This window comes from Ovis canadensis, chromosome Y (assembly GCF_042477335.2).
Source record: "Ovis canadensis isolate MfBH-ARS-UI-01 breed Bighorn chromosome Y, ARS-UI_OviCan_v2, whole genome shotgun sequence".
In the NCBI taxonomy this organism is placed as follows: Eukaryota; Metazoa; Chordata; class Mammalia; order Artiodactyla; family Bovidae; genus Ovis; species Ovis canadensis.
In genome coordinates, this window is record NC_091271.1 from 13,600,439 (window position 1) to 13,618,452 (window position 18,014).

At 39.4% G+C, this 18,014-nt stretch overlaps 1 protein-coding gene across 1 annotated transcript; it reads left to right on the forward strand.

Annotated features, from left to right (window-relative positions):
* The first annotated feature begins 1,899 nt into the window (after positions 1–1,899).
* LOC138431530 (uncharacterized) lies at positions 1,900–16,862 on the forward strand. The gene is made up of 12 exons (XM_069573631.1): positions 1,900–2,113; positions 2,246–2,539; positions 2,738–3,649; positions 3,716–7,168; positions 7,661–7,829; positions 8,387–8,646; positions 8,810–8,943; positions 9,057–9,357; positions 10,992–11,127; positions 11,486–11,733; positions 13,779–13,912; positions 16,590–16,862. Exons 1-12 carry the CDS (start codon positions 1,900–1,902, stop codon positions 16,860–16,862), a joined length of 6,528 nt encoding a protein of 2,175 aa, XP_069429732.1.
* Positions 16,863–18,014: the final 1,152 nt, after the last annotated feature.

Here is an 18,014-nt window from a genome sequence, read left to right on the forward strand (position 1 = left end):
TGGACACAATTTGAAGTTGACACTTTTACATCATGGACCCAGACTGAGTCTCCAGCAACAAATATAGCTTTATCTAAGTCAGTCAATCCATGGATCTGGGCTGAATCTCCTGCAATAGGTCCCTTAACAGTGGTAGCTGCTGAAATCACACCATGGATCAAGACTATATCTCCTGCAGTAAATCCCTGGACAAAATCTAAATATGACATAGTCCCTCTGTCGATCCAGAATATAACTTCGGCAGCAATTCCCTCAACAGCGTCTGTATTTGATACAATTACCCTGTGGAACATGGCTAAAATTACATTACTAAAGCCTTGGCCACAGCCTGTGACAGAAACAGTCACACACTGGATCCAAAATGAGTTTCCCCTGGTATATAACTTCACACGATTTATAACTGATGTAACCACATTGTTTACTCAGGTTTTTACTTCAGAAGTCAACCCCTGGTTAAGGCCTAAAGCTGATACAGTCACACCGTGGATCCAGGTTAAATCTCCAAAGGACAAGGCCTGGAAAGTGGCACGTTCTGAAACACTAACACCATTTACCACAGAATTGTCTACAGTAGTTAAAGCCTGGATAGAGACTGTGTCTGATACAGTCACACCAGGAACAAAGTACAGTTTTTCAAAAGTAAAACTTGGGATATTGCCCGAGGCAGGTACCATTGAACCATGGAATCAGTCTGAATCTCTGTCAGGAATTCCCTGGACACACCCTTCAGTTGATTCAGTTACAAAGCAGATGCAGACTAAATATACATTAGTAAATTTGTGGACTCAGGCTCAGTTTCCAGCAGTAAATCCCTGGACACAATCTAAGTCACTACCAATAAATATTTTGACAAAATCCAAAACTCTAGGTGTAAATCTGTCAATACAGCCTGAAACTACTACCATCACATTATGGAGTCAGGCAAATCACTGGATAAAACCTGTATTTTCCACAGTCATGCCATGGACACAGGCTAAATATTCAGCAGTGTATCCATTCATGGGTTCATCTGCAGTATCAAATTACAAGACAGAACAATTAGCTTACACAATCCCATTTGGGGTCAAATATGGAACATCAAGGATAAATCCTTGGATACATTCTAATTTTGAACCATTTCTACCATCAACACAAGCAGAATCTTCAGCAAATAAGCATGGAACACATATAGAAAATTATAGGGTCATAACAATGACCCAAATTGAACCAAGCGAAGTGAATCTCAGTCCAGAGTCTATACATAAAGGAAGAAGAAAATGGACTAAATCTCAGTTTTCCATAATTCATTTGACAGGGACTGTGTTTTTCACAACCCCATCATGGACAAACGCTGAAAGTTCAACAGCAAATACATGGGGAGAGAACGAGTCTTTAACATCACCAACATTGACTCAGGTTGTAAATCCAGCTATAAATTCCTGGAAAGAGACTGTCCTTTTTATAGGCCAAACATGGATACAGGCTGAAAATCCAGCTGTAAATACCTGGAGAGAGAATGTGCCTTTCACAACCCCACCATGGACTCAGGTTGAAAGACCAGCTATAAATGCCTGGAGACAGGAAGTGCCTTTCACAGGCCTACCATGGACACAGGCTGAAAATTTGGCTATAAATACCTGGAGACAGGCTATGTTTTCTACAGACCAACCATGGACACAGGTGGAAAATCCAGCTGTAAATACCAGGAGTGAGATTGTTCCTTTCATAATACCACCATTGACTCATGTTGAAAGTCCAGTTGTAAATACCTGGGGAAAGACTATGACTTTCACAGCCCTGTCGTGGTTACAGGTTGAAGGTCCAGATGTAAATATTTGGAGTGAGACTGTGCCTTCCACAGCACCCTCATGGACTCAACTGAAAGGTCAAGCTATAAATGCTATAAACAACTGGAGAGAGATGTTGACATTCACAGCCCCACCATGGACACAGGCTGAAGGTACAGCTGTAAATACCTGGAGGGTAGCTGTGCTTTTAACGGGCCCACCTTGGACTCAGCCTGAAAGTACATCTGTAAATGCTTTAAGAGAGACTGTGTCTTTCACAGTCCCACATTGGATACAGGTTGAAGGACCAGATTTAAATAAATGGAGGGAGACTGTGCCTTTCATAGGTCCACCTTGGACTCAGGCTGGAAGCACAGCAGTAAATACCTGGAGAGAGACTGTACTTTTCACATCACCAGCATGGACACAGGTTAAAAGTACAGATGTAAGTTCCTCAAGAGAAGCTGTGCCTTTCATAGGCCCACCTTGGGCTCAGTCTGAAAGTACAGCTGTGCATATTTGGAGAGAGACTGTGCCTTTCACAGCCCCACCATGGACTCAAGATAAAGATTCAGCTATAAAAAACTGGAGAGAGATGTTACCTTTCAGAGTCCCATTGTGGACACGGGCTGAAAGTCCAGCTGTAAACACCTGGAGAGAGACTGTCCCTTTCACAGTCCCAACATGGACTCTGGCTAAAAGACCAGCTGTAAATTCCTGGAAAGAGACTGTGCCTTTTACAGTCCCACCATGGATTCAGGATGAAAGTCCAGGTGTAATTACCTGGGGTGAGACTGTCGCATTCAGACCCCCACCAACAGCAGAGATTAAAAGTCCAGCTGTAAACACCTGGAGAGAGACTGTCCCTTTCACAGTCCCAACATGGACTCTGGCTAAAAGACCAGCTGTAAATTCCTGGAAAGAGACTGTGCCTTTTACAGTCCCACCATGGATTCAGGATGAAAGTCCAGGTGTAATTACCTGGGGTGAGACTGTCGCATTCAGACCCCCACCAACAGCAGAGATTAAAAGTTCAGATGTAAACACCTGGAGAGAGACTGTCCCTTTCACAGTCCCAACATGGACTCTGGCTAAAAGACCAGCTGTAAAGTCCTGGAGAGTGAATGTGCCTTTCACAACCCCACCATGGACACTGGCTGAAGTTTCACCTGTAAATACTTGGAGAGAAACTCTGCCTTTCACAGGCCCACCCTGGACTCATGATGAAGGTACACCTATAAATAGTTGGAAAGGGACTGTGCCATTCACAACTGCACTATGGGCTCTAGATAAAGGTTCAGCTGTAAATACCTGGAGAGAGATGATGACTTTCACAGCGCCACCATGGTCACAGGCTGAAGTTCCAGCTGTAAATACATGGAGAGAGACTATGCCTTTTACAGTCCCTCCATGGACTCAGGATGAAAGTCCAGGTGTAATTACCTGGGGAGAGACTGTTCCTTTCAGAACCACATCAAGGACACCGATTGAAAGTCCAGATATAAACACCTGGAGAGAGACTGTGCCTTTCACAGCCTCACAATGGACACAGGCTGAACCTCCAGCTATAAATTCTTGGAGAGAGATTATACCTTTTTCTATCCCACCATGGACACAGGATGGAAGTCCAGGTGTAATTACCTGGGGAGAGACTGTCCCTTTCAGAGCCGCACCAAGGATGCAAATTGAAAGTCCAGATGTAAACACCTGGAGAGAGATTGTGCCTTTCACAGCACTACCATGGACACAGGCTGAAGGTCCAGATGTAAATACCCAGAGAGATACTGTGCCTTTTACAGGTCGGACTCAGGCTGAAAGTACAGCTGTGCATACTGGGAGAGATACTGTGCCTTTCACAGCTCCATCATGGACTCAAGATAAAGGCCCAGATGTAAATAACAGCAGTGAGGTGCTGAGTTTCACAGGACCATCATGGGCACATGCTAAAGGTCCAGCTTTAAATAACTGGAGGGAGACTGTACCTTTAATAGGCTCATCCTGGACTCAGGCTGAAAATCCAACTGTAAATACCTGGAGAGAGAATATGCCTTTAACAGCCCCACCCTGGTCACAGGTTGAACATCCAGCTATAAATACATGGAGAGAAACTGTGCCTTTCACAGAGCCACCATGGACTCAGGCTGAATATCCTGCTGTAAACACCTGGAGAGAAACTGTGCCTTTCTCAGCTCTACTATGGACTCAGGCTGAAAGTCCAGCTGTAAACACCTGGAGAGAGGCTATGCCTTTCACAGACCCATCATGGATTCAAGAGAAAAGTCCAACTGTAAATAGCTGGAGACAGATTTTTACTTTCCCAGCCCAACCATGGCCACAGACTGAAAGAACAGTGGAAAATGACTGGATATGGAATGCCCCTTTTACAGCTCCACCATGGTCACACACTGAAAGTTCAGCTGTAAATACCTGGACTGAGCCTATGCTTTTTATAGCCCCTCCATGGACTGAGGCTGAAAATCCAGCTACAAATACCTGGAAAGTGAATATGCATTACAGAGACACACTATGGCCTCAGTCTGACTTTGCACCAGCAAACCCTTGGACATCAACTGAAAGTTTTAGAATCACCTCATGGACTCATACTGTAAAGCAAGTTTTAAATATTTGGACAGAGCCAATAGCTTCCACAGCCACACTGTGGACTCAGGCTGAATATTCAACACCAAAATATTGGACAGAGATTAAGGCCATTTATATAGTCACACCATTGACCCAGTATCAGTTTTCAATAAATACTTTGACAAAATCTGTAGGAGCCATAATCACACTTTGGACGTCTGCTGAATCTCTGTCATTAAGTTCTTTCACACAGAATATTATTGATACAATCGAATTTTGGCCAATGCTTAAAACTGAGTCTAAGAAAAGGTGGAATCTGCCTCAAACTAGTACTTTCATGTTTTCACTAAATCCTCAAATTGATACTTTTGGATCCTTGAACCAAATTGAAAATCAAGAATCTCCTCGGTGGGCCCATCCTGAGATTGATAATGCCAATACAATGGCCTTTCTTGAATTTGGAACACTCATATCACAGGTAGTACCTTTGCCCCAAGCAGCTAGACTCTGGCCCCAAACTAAAGCTGATAATAGCAAAATTTGGTTTGTATCCTCTGAAAGAATAAATTCCTGGGACCAATCAGAGTCTCAAAGAATGAGTACCTCAATCCATTTTGGAGTGGGTAGAGTGAAGCCCCTGGCCCAACATGAAACTGCTATAGTCATGTCATGGCTTCAGATTGAAACTGGTATATTCCACCCTTGGAACAAGTCTGAAGGAGGCACAGGGAGGTTCTGGCCCTTTTCTGAAACTGAGGATGTAAGAGAATGGATCCAAACTGGAGCCAGTACAGTTAACTCTTGGACTCAACTGAGAACTAATATAGTCAGAGCTTGGCCCCAAGCTGAATCTGAATTTTTCAGACCCTGGACACAAGCTAAAACTAATGCAATCACACTATTGACCCAGACTGATGCTATCAAACCTTGGTTCCAAACTAAAATTAATTCACTAAGAGAAGGGACCCAAACTCAATCTCAAATTGTTACTACTTGGATCCAAACACAGTTGCAAATATTTCACCCCCAGATTCAGCCTAAAAGTGATTCAGTCAGATTTTGGACCCAGCCTTGGATCCAAGCTGAAACCCACACAGTCAGACTCTATTATGAAATTGATGTAAGAAAATCATGGGCTTCATCTGAATCTCAGTCAGTCACATTTTGGTCACTTAGTCAAAATTCATTTAGGACCTCATTTCACTTTGAATCTCAGATGACATGTTCCTGGGTCCGAAATGAATTTGATATAATCAGTCCTTGGAATCAATATGAAACTAGTTCTGTTGGATCCTGGATCCAGTCTGAAACTGGTACATGTCAACCCTGGTTCCATATTGAATCTTCTACAATCACACCATGGACCCAATATGAAACTTTAGAGATCTCCCCTTCAACCCATCCTGAGACTGATACAGCAATAAGGCATTTGTTCCAGCCCCAAATTGATCCAATTAGTACTTGGAATCAGCCTGAGGTAGATACAATCAGATTCTGGACCCAAGTTGAAACAGAAACAATTCCAATTTGGATCCAGATTGGAAGTCAAGTAGTTAAACCTCCCAACTTTTCTGAAGTTGGTATAGTTACACCTTGGCTAAAGACTGAAACTGATGCAATTAGACCCGGGATTCAGTCTGACTTTCAGTCAATCCATCCTTCGACCCAGACTGGATTTGGTATAATTGACCCCTGGTTTCAGCCAAGAGCTTCTGTAAATCAACCCTGGACCTTTGTTCAAACACAGTCAATCAGACCTTGGATTAAAGTGGAATCCAATACAATCAAATCTTGGTTTCATGTTCCAATGAAAAAAGTCAGACTGGGGATTCCTTCTGAGTCTCAAATATTGAGTTTCTGGTTGCAGTCTGATGTTAGTAGAGTTAATGCTTGGATCCAACCAGAAACCCAGGCAGTCAATCCTGGGGCTCATCCTAAAACTGGTAATGTTGCATCCCTGACTATTCCTAAGCCTGAAAGAGTCAGAATGTGGATCCAGCCTGAAAGAGAAATGAGACCTGGCATCATTTATAAAACTAATATAACCACATCATTTGCTTCTGAAATTGAACCAGATGGAACAATTAGTCATTTTGATTCCTGGGCTAACCATGTAACATTTTTACCAATAGAAACTGTTCCTTCCCTAGATGAGCATTTTGCAGCTTTGTCAACTGAAATAGCTGCAGTAGAAAGCCAAGGTCAAATAAATCCTGTCCAACCCAGTGAAATCACAAATATTATCTTTCTTACACTTTCAAGCGCACAGCTTCCTGGAGGAGCTGGTTACCTGAACTTTGGCAACAAATTACAAATTACCAATTCAAAAGGAAGTCCTAATGTCCCATCTAGTTCTCTCAACCCACTTTTTCCATCTTTTTCCTTTATTGTTCCTTGTTTTTTCCCATTTTCATGTTCTTTGTCCCTTACTTGTTCAGTCTTTTCTTCTTGCACATTTTCTTCACCATGTACTTTTCCTTCTTGCTCAATTCTTCCTATTGTGGGTCTCTCTCCTGTTCCTCCCTTAGCTGCTTCTGATAGTTCTCTCCAGAAACCATCTTCCTCGAAAGTTATTGAAGACACCATTCTTTCCCATACTTTTTCATCCTTTCATGCTGCTCCAGCCACTCTTTTAACAAAGCAACCATCTCTGATGCCTGGATTTCAATTGGAAACCAAGTCTAATCAGCCTGAACAAGATCTTCCTAAGTATTCTGAACTCAATATTTCCCTTGCTGAGTGTCGCCTGGGTGTGGTCTGGAAAGAAAGTCTCCAGGCTTTCTCGCTCTTCAAGACAGCTGTTATTTCTCATGAGATCACAGGCAAGTTCAGTTTATTGGAGTTACTCTATTTGGGACTGTCTTTTTTGGAACAAAACCAGTCTCTGGATAGACAAGAGATCATATCAAATTTTGGTAGGACCAAATTAAAATTATAACCCGTATGAAAAAAGGTAATAAATAATATAATCTTAAAATATATCCACATAAACAAGAAAATATCTTATTTTTCAGGTAATATTTTAATTTTACACAAAGAACAGAAGTATTAAAGTTTTAGTGATTTGAAATATTTTAGTATTCCATTTGGGAAATGAATAGAAATATTTTGGGTTTTTCAGAGAGTGTGTAGAGAAACTGTTATAATACTTAAATTTATAGGGTTAAAATGTACATCCATTTCCAAGCATTCCTGAAAAGTTGAAGAGTTACAGGCATTTTCCTAAAATCTAAATGGAGGAAGTCAATATGTTCAGAGAAAGAAGGGTGGTACCATTAACTTCACTTTGTCCCACATATGGATTCCTTCTACAGAGTGTGGATTACGCCCTGGCCTTGTTCCACACTGTCCCAACTGCTGGGAGGCTGAAGTGGGTGAATTCCCTTGGATGGTTTCTGTGCAACTCTCTTTCTCCCATTTTTGTGCTGGTTCTATACTGAATGAACAATGGATTCTCACTACAGCTAGGTGTGCAAATTTCATGTGAGTATGAAGTTTCATGTCAGTCATTTCAAAAGGTTAAATTATAATTACAAAATATGAAAAAAAATGAGTTCATTAATGATATATTCCTTCATATAAGCTATTATTTCTTAGTTAGAGAGGAGAGTGGATCTGGTATATATTATATGGGATATTTTAACTCCTAACTGCAGGTTTTCCCTAATAGCTCAGGTGGTAAAGAATCTGACTGCAATGCAGGAGGTCCTGGTTCAATTCTTAGGTCAAGAATATCTGCTAGACAGGGATAGGCTATCCACACCAGTATCCTTGGGCTTCCCTTGTGGCTCAGCTGATATTTTCCAAGTCTATATCACTCAATGTTAAACAATATAAATAGTAGAATATAAAATATTGAAAGTGTCCAAACATATTGTGCCTAATAAGATATTATATGCTGGCAAAAAGTAGAGAAGAAAATAAAACTAATAATTTAGTGTTCACCTAGATTTCATTTGATTCATATGATCTCTAAACACTAATTTTTTTTTCACATTGAAATATGTAACAATAAAACACCTGCTAAATTTTCCTCCCAGAAAAAACTCAGAAGCACTGGCCCATGTCCAGGTGGGGCTTATCGATCTTCAAGACCCTGCTCAAGCTCAAACTATAGGCATTCATCGTGCCATGCCCTACCTGGGCCCTAGAGGACCTCTGGGGCCTGGTCTAATCTTCTTGAAGCAACCATTACATTTTCAACCCCTGGTTCTTCCTATCTGCCTGGAGGAGAGCCTAGAGCAAGAGAAAAATATACAACTGTATGACTGCTGGCTACCCAGTTGGTCCCTCATGAGAGGTGAGTAATGCAGAAAACTAAGATAGCAGGACAATAACAAATTTGGAAACAGCAATATTTTGTAGTGTGTAATAATAGACTTTTTGTTATCTTTTTCTTTAGCCACATTTCTCTTTCTAGTCTAGGCTAATGCTTAAACTCTCTATTCTCTGTTTTCCACTAGGAAGTCCTGGAATTTTGCAAAAAAGGCACCTGAGCATCCTGCAAGCCATCACATGTGCCCAGTTTTGGCCCAAACTGAATGAATTTACTTTCTGTGTGGCAGCCAAGAAAGCTATGGGGGAGGCTGGCTGTAAGGTGATGGATGAGTTGAAGTCACAAAAGGCAGGGAGAAAGAGAGGTATATCCTTCAAAATAAGAAGTTATTTCCTAACCTCCTTTAAAATATTTCTTTTTCTTGTCTGTTTCAGGGTGACCTGGGGGCACCTCTTGTGTGTCATCTGCAACAAAAAGACACATGGGTGCAGGTGGGAATTTTGACTCACTTTGATGAACACTGCACAAAGCCCTACGTCTTCAGCCAAGTGAGCCCTTTCCTTTTCTGGCTCCAGGGAGTTACACGACCTAGCCAAGCACCCTGGTCCAAGCAAGGTCCCATGACCACCTCTGCTTCAGTCTCCCTTTCAGTCTCTACCTCTACGAATGCCTCAGCTTTTACTTCCACACCTGCTTCTGTCCGGCCACATTTCATCTCTCTGCCACAGCCTCAGAGTAAGGCTCAAGAAAATTGTAGTGAGTGATTTATTAGAAGGAAAGGAAGAGAAGAGGATAATGAAAGTAGAAAAGGGGGTGTAGAAAATGCTTTTTTCCTGGTAATGCATGAATTTTTATGTCAATGAAGTGATAGGAATTATTTTCCTATGGCTTGCAAATACATTTCATCCTTGATGCATTATTTAACTTTCTTATGTATCCATATGATATACATGATATGATTATTATATTCATCTTAATATATTATTCTGAAATCTAGAAAAGTTCACTTGATTCATCATTTGTTAAAGATCAAAGTGGGAATAGGGATAGCACAGAAGGAGAAAAACGGGAAAACAGAGGATGAGATGGCTGGATGGCATCACTGACTCGGGGACGTGAGTCTGAGTGAACTCTGGGTGTTGATGATGGACAGGGAGGTATGGCATGCTGCGATTCATGGGGTCGCAAAGAGTCGGACACAACTGAGCGACTGAACTGAAATGAATACAAAGTTCTTTACTATTATTTATTGCTTTATAAAAGTAATTTTATGTTAAATATGTTGGTTTTGTTGACAATATTTAATTATTTCTGGAGAGTACTATGTACCCCACTTCCCTGGTGGCTCAGGTGGCAATGTGGGAGACCTAGGTTCGATTCCTGGGTCAGGAAGATCTCCTGGAGAAGAAAATGGCAAACCACTCCAGTACCCTTGCTTGGAAAATCCCACGGACAGAGAAGCCTGGTAGACTACAGTCTATGGGGTCATAAAGAGTCGGAAATGACTGAGAAATTTTGATTTTTTTTCTTTTCCTATGTACACAACAATGATATATTTTGATGATTATCATTTCTATTTTCATTGACTCTTATGAAACAAATTACACTCATCAAAGTAAATTAGATCTATTTTGATTGAATAATATTCCTACATTTTACATTTTACCTAAAGCCATTTGCCCTGGCTCACACTGCCATATTGATACTGAATTATGCTGTTAAAATATGTAGAGATCATTTCATTTTATGGTCAAATTCTTCAAGTTCATTCACATAGATATCTCAGAATATGCATCAGTGAAGAATCAGATTTTTATCTTCACTTATGCCCTTACTTTTTTTTTTAATAACTAATCTCTACCATTTCACACACACACATTCACATACACACATGCATACCTAGCTTCAACTCCCACTTTTTGAGTTCCTATTTTTTTAAATATAAGCATTTTGCTGAAATTTATAAATTAGTGTGTCTATTTGCCATGTCATTAAGTTGTAAATTTAGTCAGCTCACCCCTCCAGTTCACTTAAACTACAATTTTTATTTCTGCAAAATTTTCAAATCAAATTATTGTCTTTTATTGCTGTCTAGTCTATTTTTTATATTGCTGTAACTCAGTTGGGAGAGCTGGAAGAACCTGAACCTGGACCATTAAAAACTGCAGATTTGAAAAGGCAAAAATAAGGGAAGAATTATTTCCAGGGAGATAACATGTAGACAAAAATGCTAAGTTTGTGTTTGTAAGTGAATTTTAATAATGGACATGCTTAGCAGAGCTGTGAGAGGTGAAAAATGTATAAATGGGATAAAATGAGAATTCTGCTGAATTCATTTCTACTCTGTTTTTTTTTTTTTTTTTTCTTAGCTTTGGCAGATCGAATTTCTCTGAGATATGCCATGCCTTGGCAGGCCATGATCATCAGTTGTGGCAGTCAAATTTGTAGTGGTTCCATTGTTAGCAGCTCTTGGGTACTCACTGCGGCCCACTGTGTCAGGAATATGTAAGTTGACCTCATGAATCTTCCAGTGTACTATTACCTAGTATCTCCAAATTACTTTGTTGAAGCATTCTTTGAACACATTCACTTCATGTTATGACTGAATCATTCTCTCTTATCCTTCGTATCATCTTTGCTTCAAGCTAAGCAAGCATGCCTCTCTGTTCAGCTGATTGATATCTCTGTCACTTAATGTTTCTGTAATCCTATTCTCTGTGAATCCAGCTTTATTTTCCTTGATGGGAAGTATGAAGTTGGAATATTAGGGCTATGAATACATGGTAAAAGATAATGTGGTAGATTTAAATGACTCCAGTTTTCAAGGGAGTCTATTCTAATTATTCTCTAAATACTCACATAGGAATCCTGAAGACACAGCTGTAATATTGGGTCTGAGGCACCCTGGGGCACCTCTGAGAGTTGTTAAGATCTCTACCATTCTTCTGCATGAGAGATTTCGATTGGTGAGTAGGGCAGCAAGAAACGATCTAGCATTGCTGCTCCTTCAAGAGGTCCAGACTCCCATTCAGATTTTAGCACCGCTAGGTCATCTGAAGAATCTGAACAGCTCAGAATGCTGGCTGTCTGGGCCACGAATTCTTAAGCCAGGTTAGTAGTTAATTTGTTTGTTAGGGCACTGATTTTAAATAAGACATTGGTGGTGGTGGTTTAGTCATTAAGTTGCATCTGATTCTTTGTGACCCCATGGGCTGTAGCCCACCAGGTTCTTCTGTCCATGGAATTCTCCAGGGAAGAATATTGGACCACTGTACAACATTATATTTCTACCTTGTATATACTACCACTGTTCAACAACATAAATTTAGTTTTCATCCAACACTGTATACTTAAAACCTCCATTTGCCCCTTTCCTTCTCCCACTGTCTCTCTTCCTCTGGTAGCCACTCCATGTTCTCTGTATCAACATAATTGTATCTCCTTGCTTTTGCTTGTTCATCAAAAATCATTAGAGACATGCAAAGCAAAACCAAAATTAAGTAATACATGTTAGAATGACTGTCATCAAGAAAACAACAGATAAATGCTGAAGATGCTCTGAAGAAAAGAAAATCCTCTACACTGTGTTGATATTGTAAATTGCCACAGTCACTGTGGAGGTTAGAATGGAGGTTCCTCAGAACACTAAAAGTGGAACTATAATATGAGCCAACAATCCCAATCCTGGTCCATATTTTTGATGATAAAAATTTAAGGAAAAAGCATTTCTTTTTAGACTTAATAACTTTATTAAGATATAACAAACATATAAAAATGGTGCATATTTAATCCATACAATTTCAAGATTTTGAAATTATACATACAACTATGAGGCAGCTTCCCAGTTGTACACTGGTACGGAATACAGCTAGAAAGCATAGTTTGATCCCTGGGTCAGAAAGATCTCCTGGATGAGGAAATGTAACCCAGTCCAGTATTCTTGCCTGAAGAAGCTCAGCGACAGACAATATGGGCAGTAGTCTACAGTCTATGAGGTCACACAGACTCATACATGACTGAGTGACTAAACAACAGCAATACAAATGTGAAACCATTTAATTAAGCTGATAAACATACCCATCATTTCCAAAAGGTGCTTTATACCCTACTTTGTGTGTATGTGATAAGAACATTTGACATGAGAACTACTTTCTTAATAAAAAATTTAGATGCATAATACAATATTTGTAAATTTAGGGGTACTTTTGTACCTAAAGGGATTTTGCAGGTCCCTAGCACTTAATCAGCTTGCTTGAGAGAAACTTCATGACTTTCAAACAACACTCCATTTCTCTGTGCATCCAGACCCTGAAAACCATCATTTTATTTTCCACTTCTACCAGTTTGAATACTTGAGATACCCTGTCGTTGTTCAGTCACTTCTATGAGATAACTTATATAAGTGGAATCAGAGTATTTAATCTTCCAATAACTGGATTATTTCAGTTAGCAAAATGTCCTCCAGCTTCATCCAGTATAACTAAGAAAATTTTCTTTTTTTAAGACTGAATACTTGCCATTGCATATGTATACCTCAGCTTTTTACTTATTTGTATATAGACATTAGAGTTGTTTCATTATCTTGGTTATTGTGAGTAATGTTGCAGTAAACATGGGAGCACAGATACCACTCCGTATGGAAGAACTGTAATCACTATTGTCTCCATTACTCCTCCTTTTAAGACTTTTATCATTTTATATGAAATCAATATTTCATACAATGATGGCTTTATGATGAATCCATAAAATTTTAAAGATGAATGATAATACATGGGAGATATTTCTGTGAACAGTCAAATTTTACAAACAAGATAGAGAAAATATGTAATCAAACAGTTTTGTATCTATAGAACATAGGAAGATATTTTTGTGTCCTTTAATTTGTTCTTTTTAAGACAGAGAAACTGAACTTAAGTTGAAATTTCTGAACTTACAAATAAAATGGTGCTTGTTAACTAACAAAGGTGGCATTTGAAAAATGAGTGAAAAGGTTGAAACATATACATTTGTAGAATAAGTTGCTAATTATGAGAGTGATAAAATAGCTTAGCTTAAAAAATTAGAACTAAAGTAATGATAGAGATTGTGGTCTTCTCTCAAAAGCTGATGCTTCAAGATAAACTATTCCATTGAGGTTTTTTTTCAAACTGTTCTAGGAGAGACAGATGAAAATCCAGAAATATTACAGATGAAGGTGATAGGAGCTTCAAGCTGTGCCCACCTTTACCCTGATATAGGCAGTTCTATTGTGTGCTTCATTACACAAGACAAAGATGCTGACACGAATGTGGTGAGCAGGGTTTCTTCCTTTAAAACTCGAGAGAAACTACAACTTTCCCATGTGTAATCATGTAAACTAAAGCATCCATAAATGATAAAAATAAGAAAGTGAGGTGTTGACCTGTGTTCCAACCTATAGTTAAACAAAATATCTTTAACTTCAGTTCAGTTCAGTTGCTCAGTCGTGTCTGACTCTGCGACCCCATTAATTGCACCACGCCAAGCCTCCCTGTCCATCACCAACTCCAGAGTTCACTCAGACTCACATTGATTGAGTCATTGATGCCATCCAACTATCTGATCCTTTGTCGTCCCCTTTCCCTTCTGCCCCCAATCCCTCCCAGCATCAGAGTCTTTTTCAATGAGTCAACTCTTCGCATGAGGTGGCCAAAGTACTGGAGTCTCAGCTTTAGCATCAGTCCTTCCAAAGAACACCCAGGGCTGAGCTCCTTTGAATTGATGCTTGTATCTTGTAGTGCAAGGAACTCGCAAGAGTCTTCTCCAACACCACAGTTCAAAAAAATCAAATTTTCGGTGCTTTGCTTTCTTCACATCCAACTCTCACATCCATACGTGATCACGGGAAAAACCATAGCCTTGATCACATGGATATTTGTTGGCAAAGTAATGTCTCTGCATTTGAATATACTATCTAGGTTGGTCAAAACTTTTTTCCAAGGAGTAAGCATTCTTTAATTTCATGGCTGCAGTCACCGTCTTCAGTGATTTTGGAGCCCTCCAAAATAAAGTCTGACACTGTTTCCACTGTTTCCCCATCTGTTTCCACTGTTTCCCCATCTATTTCTCATGAAGTGGTGGGACTGGATGCCATGATCTTCATTTTACCAGTGTTGAACTTTAAGACAACTTTTTCACTCTACTCTTTCACTCTCATCAAGAGGCTTTTTAGTTCCTCTTCATTTTCTGCCATAAGGCTGGTGTCATCTGCATATCTGAGGTTATTGATATTTCTCCTGGCAATCTTGATTCCAGCTTGTGCTTCTTCCAGCCCAGTTTTTTTCATGATGTACTTTGTGTATAAGTTAAATAAGCAGGGTGACAATATACAGCCTTGACGTACTCCTTGTCCTATTTGGAACCAGTCCGTTGTTCCATGTCCAGTTCTAACTGTAGCTTCATGACCTGCATACTGGTTTCTCAAGAGGCAGGCCAGGTGGTCTGATATTCCCACTACTTTCAGAATTTTCCAGTTTATTGTGCTCCAAAGTCAAAGGTTTTGGCATAGTCAATAAAGCAGAATTAGATGATTTTTTGTAACCCACTTGCTTTTTTAATGATCCAGTGGATGTTGGCAATTTGATTTCTGGTTCCTCTGCTTTTTCTAAAACCAGCTTAAACATCTGGAAGTTCACAGTTCACGTATTGACGAAGAATGGCTTGAAGAATTTTGACCATTATTTATTAGCATGTGAGATGAGTGCAATTGTGCAGTACTTTGAGTATTATTTGGCATTGCCTTCCTTTGGGGTTGGAATGAAAAGTGACCTTTTCCAGTTCTGTGGCCACTGCTGAGTTTTCCAAATTTGTTGGCATATTAAGGGCAGCACTTTCACAGCATCATCTGTCAGGATTTGAAATAGCTCAACTGGAATTCCATCACCTCCACTAGCTTTGTTCATAGTGATGCTTTCTAAGGCCCACTTGACTTCACATTCCAGGATGTCTGGCTCTAGTTGAGTGATCACACCATCATGATTATCTTGATCATGAAGATCTTTTTTGTGCAGTTCTGTGTTTTCTTGGCACCTCTTCTTAATATCTTCTCTTTCTGTAAAGACCATACCATTTCAGTCCTTTATCAAACCCATCTTTGCATGAAATATTCCCTTGGTATCTCTAATTTTCTTGAAGAGATCTCTCATCTTCCCCATTCTGTTGTTTTCCTCTACATCTTTGCATTGATCCCTGAGGAAGGCTGTCTTATCTCTCGTTGGTATTCTTCGGAACACTGCATCCAGATGCTTATTTCGTTCCTCTTCTCCTTTGCTTTTCACTACTCTTCCTTCACAGCTATTTGTAAGGCCTCCCCAGACAACCATTTTCCTTTTTTGCATTGCTTTTCCATGGGGATGGTCTTGATACCTGTCTTCTATACAATGTCACGAACCTTCGTCCACAGTTCACCAGGGACTGTATCAGATCTAGTCCCTTAAATCTATTTCTCACTTCCATTGTATAATCATAAGGGGTTTGATTAATGTCATACCTGAATGATCTAGTGGTTTTCCCTACTTTCTTCAATTTATGTCCGAATTTGCCATTAAGGAGCACATGATCTTTAACTATAAAAATTATTCACAGACTATGTGACTAACCTCTGGCTTATCTCACATTTTTACTCTTCTCTATCCAATCTTAACAACTGATTTGGTGGTCTCCAAGCAAACTAACATCTTATTTAATTTTTGCACTTTTAATTATAAAATTATTGCTTCTAAAAATCCATCTCATTAAAAAAATATTTTTTTAAAATTTCCATTTACAATGAAATTTTTATGCCCCATATTCAGTGATTTTTACTTGTAGTGTCACCCGTAATATTAATGTGTTTGGTGATAAAGTTTATTTGCCCATATACCTATTTAAAGTCTTGCTATTTCTCTGAAAATGTAGAATGAAGAATCAGAGATGGCGAGTTGAATCTAAATTCTACTTTAATTTCACAGGAACCAGTGAGTCCAGGCAGTGCTGTCATGTGCAGACCAATGTCTAGGAATGGAAGCTGGAGACAGATAGGCCTCACTAGTCTGAAGGCACTGGCTACCATTGTGAGCCCCCACTTCTCATGGATATTATCCACTTCATCAAAGGCAGGACATCCATTAAACCATGCACTCATGCCTTGGATGGAAAAGCCTAAGTCCTCTAGTCTCGTAAAACAGCCAACCACCCTGCCATTTTGTTCAACAATAATTGTTATACTACAAAGGCTTTCATAACTCATTGCAAAAATAAGGCAGGGCTAATCTATTAAAACTATTCATAATAAAAATGTTAAACAACGTTAAAAAAAATTAAGACCCTATGCAACCTAGGAATATATGTCATGAATAAACTAACTTTTAAGATAATTCCTAGCCTTTGCATTGTTTTTAAAAATTAATTGTGTTTTGCTAAATATTGAAACTGTAAGAGGACTCAAGCATGTACCATCAACAAAAACATAAGCACAAAATTTGGAAAATGAAAACTATGAAACAGGAAAAAAAATAGCTTGCTCTTTAAACCAGTAAGTGCAATTCAATTGAAAAATGAAATATAATTCCTGATACCTACATTAAGAAAATAAAGCTTATAAAATAAGGAATTTCATGATAAGGCCACATATTATTCCATGCTATATATATATATATATATATATATATATATATATATATATATATATATATGTTATATTTATATATATATATATAAAACACACATATATACATATATATATATACATACACAGTTTAAAAAATTAAAATGTATTTAAGAAAATTAAACAGTAAGATTCTTTACAACAAAAAGGTGACATTTACAGATTATGTAAAAACCAACTTATTAATGAATATATGCACAGCAAAATACTACGTGATCTGCCCACTTTAAGTACATGGTGTACATGGCTTTATAAAGGGGAAAGGCCTGGTTCTGACAGACCTTGGGCCATGGGCCCCAGGATGATTTGGTTTGCAGGTGCAGTGTGGGGGCCAGACAGAGAGTAGAGGGCATTGGTGTGCTCCTTCCTCAAGGATGGCTGGATTCCCGACACTGCTGTAGCCTTAGACACAAGTTTAGGGATGGACTCTTCAGCATTTGAGCCACAGTGAGCTCAGTGTGTGACCCCAAACCCTCTCCATGGCTTGCAGGTTGGATCTGAGCATCTTTATCCCTGGTTTTCCCTGTCTCTCCTGTGTGGACTCCTGAGAACAGATGGTTGCCTGCTTCTGCTGCTGCTCCTGCTGCTAAGTTGTTTCATTCATGTCAGACTCTGTGTGACCACATAAATGGCAGCCCACCAGGCTCCTCTGTCCACAGGATTTTCTAGGCAAGGATACTAGAATGAGGTTGCCATTTTCTTCTTCAGGTTTCCTGCTGCCCCAGAGGAA

Excerpts from the sequence above, each read along its gene's own strand:
- LOC138431530 (XM_069573631.1), top strand. The coding sequence starts at position 1,900 with ATGTTGACATTCACAGCCCCACCATGGACACAGGCTGAAGGTACAGCT. Across the intron at positions 2,540-2,737 it reads GATTCAGGATGAAAGTCCAG|GTGTAATTACCTGGGGTGAG; the intron begins GTGTAATTACCT and ends ATGAAAGTCCAG. Across the intron at positions 11,128-11,485 it reads GCCCACTGTGTCAGGAATAT|GAATCCTGAAGACACAGCTG; the intron begins GTAAGTTGACCT and ends ATACTCACATAG.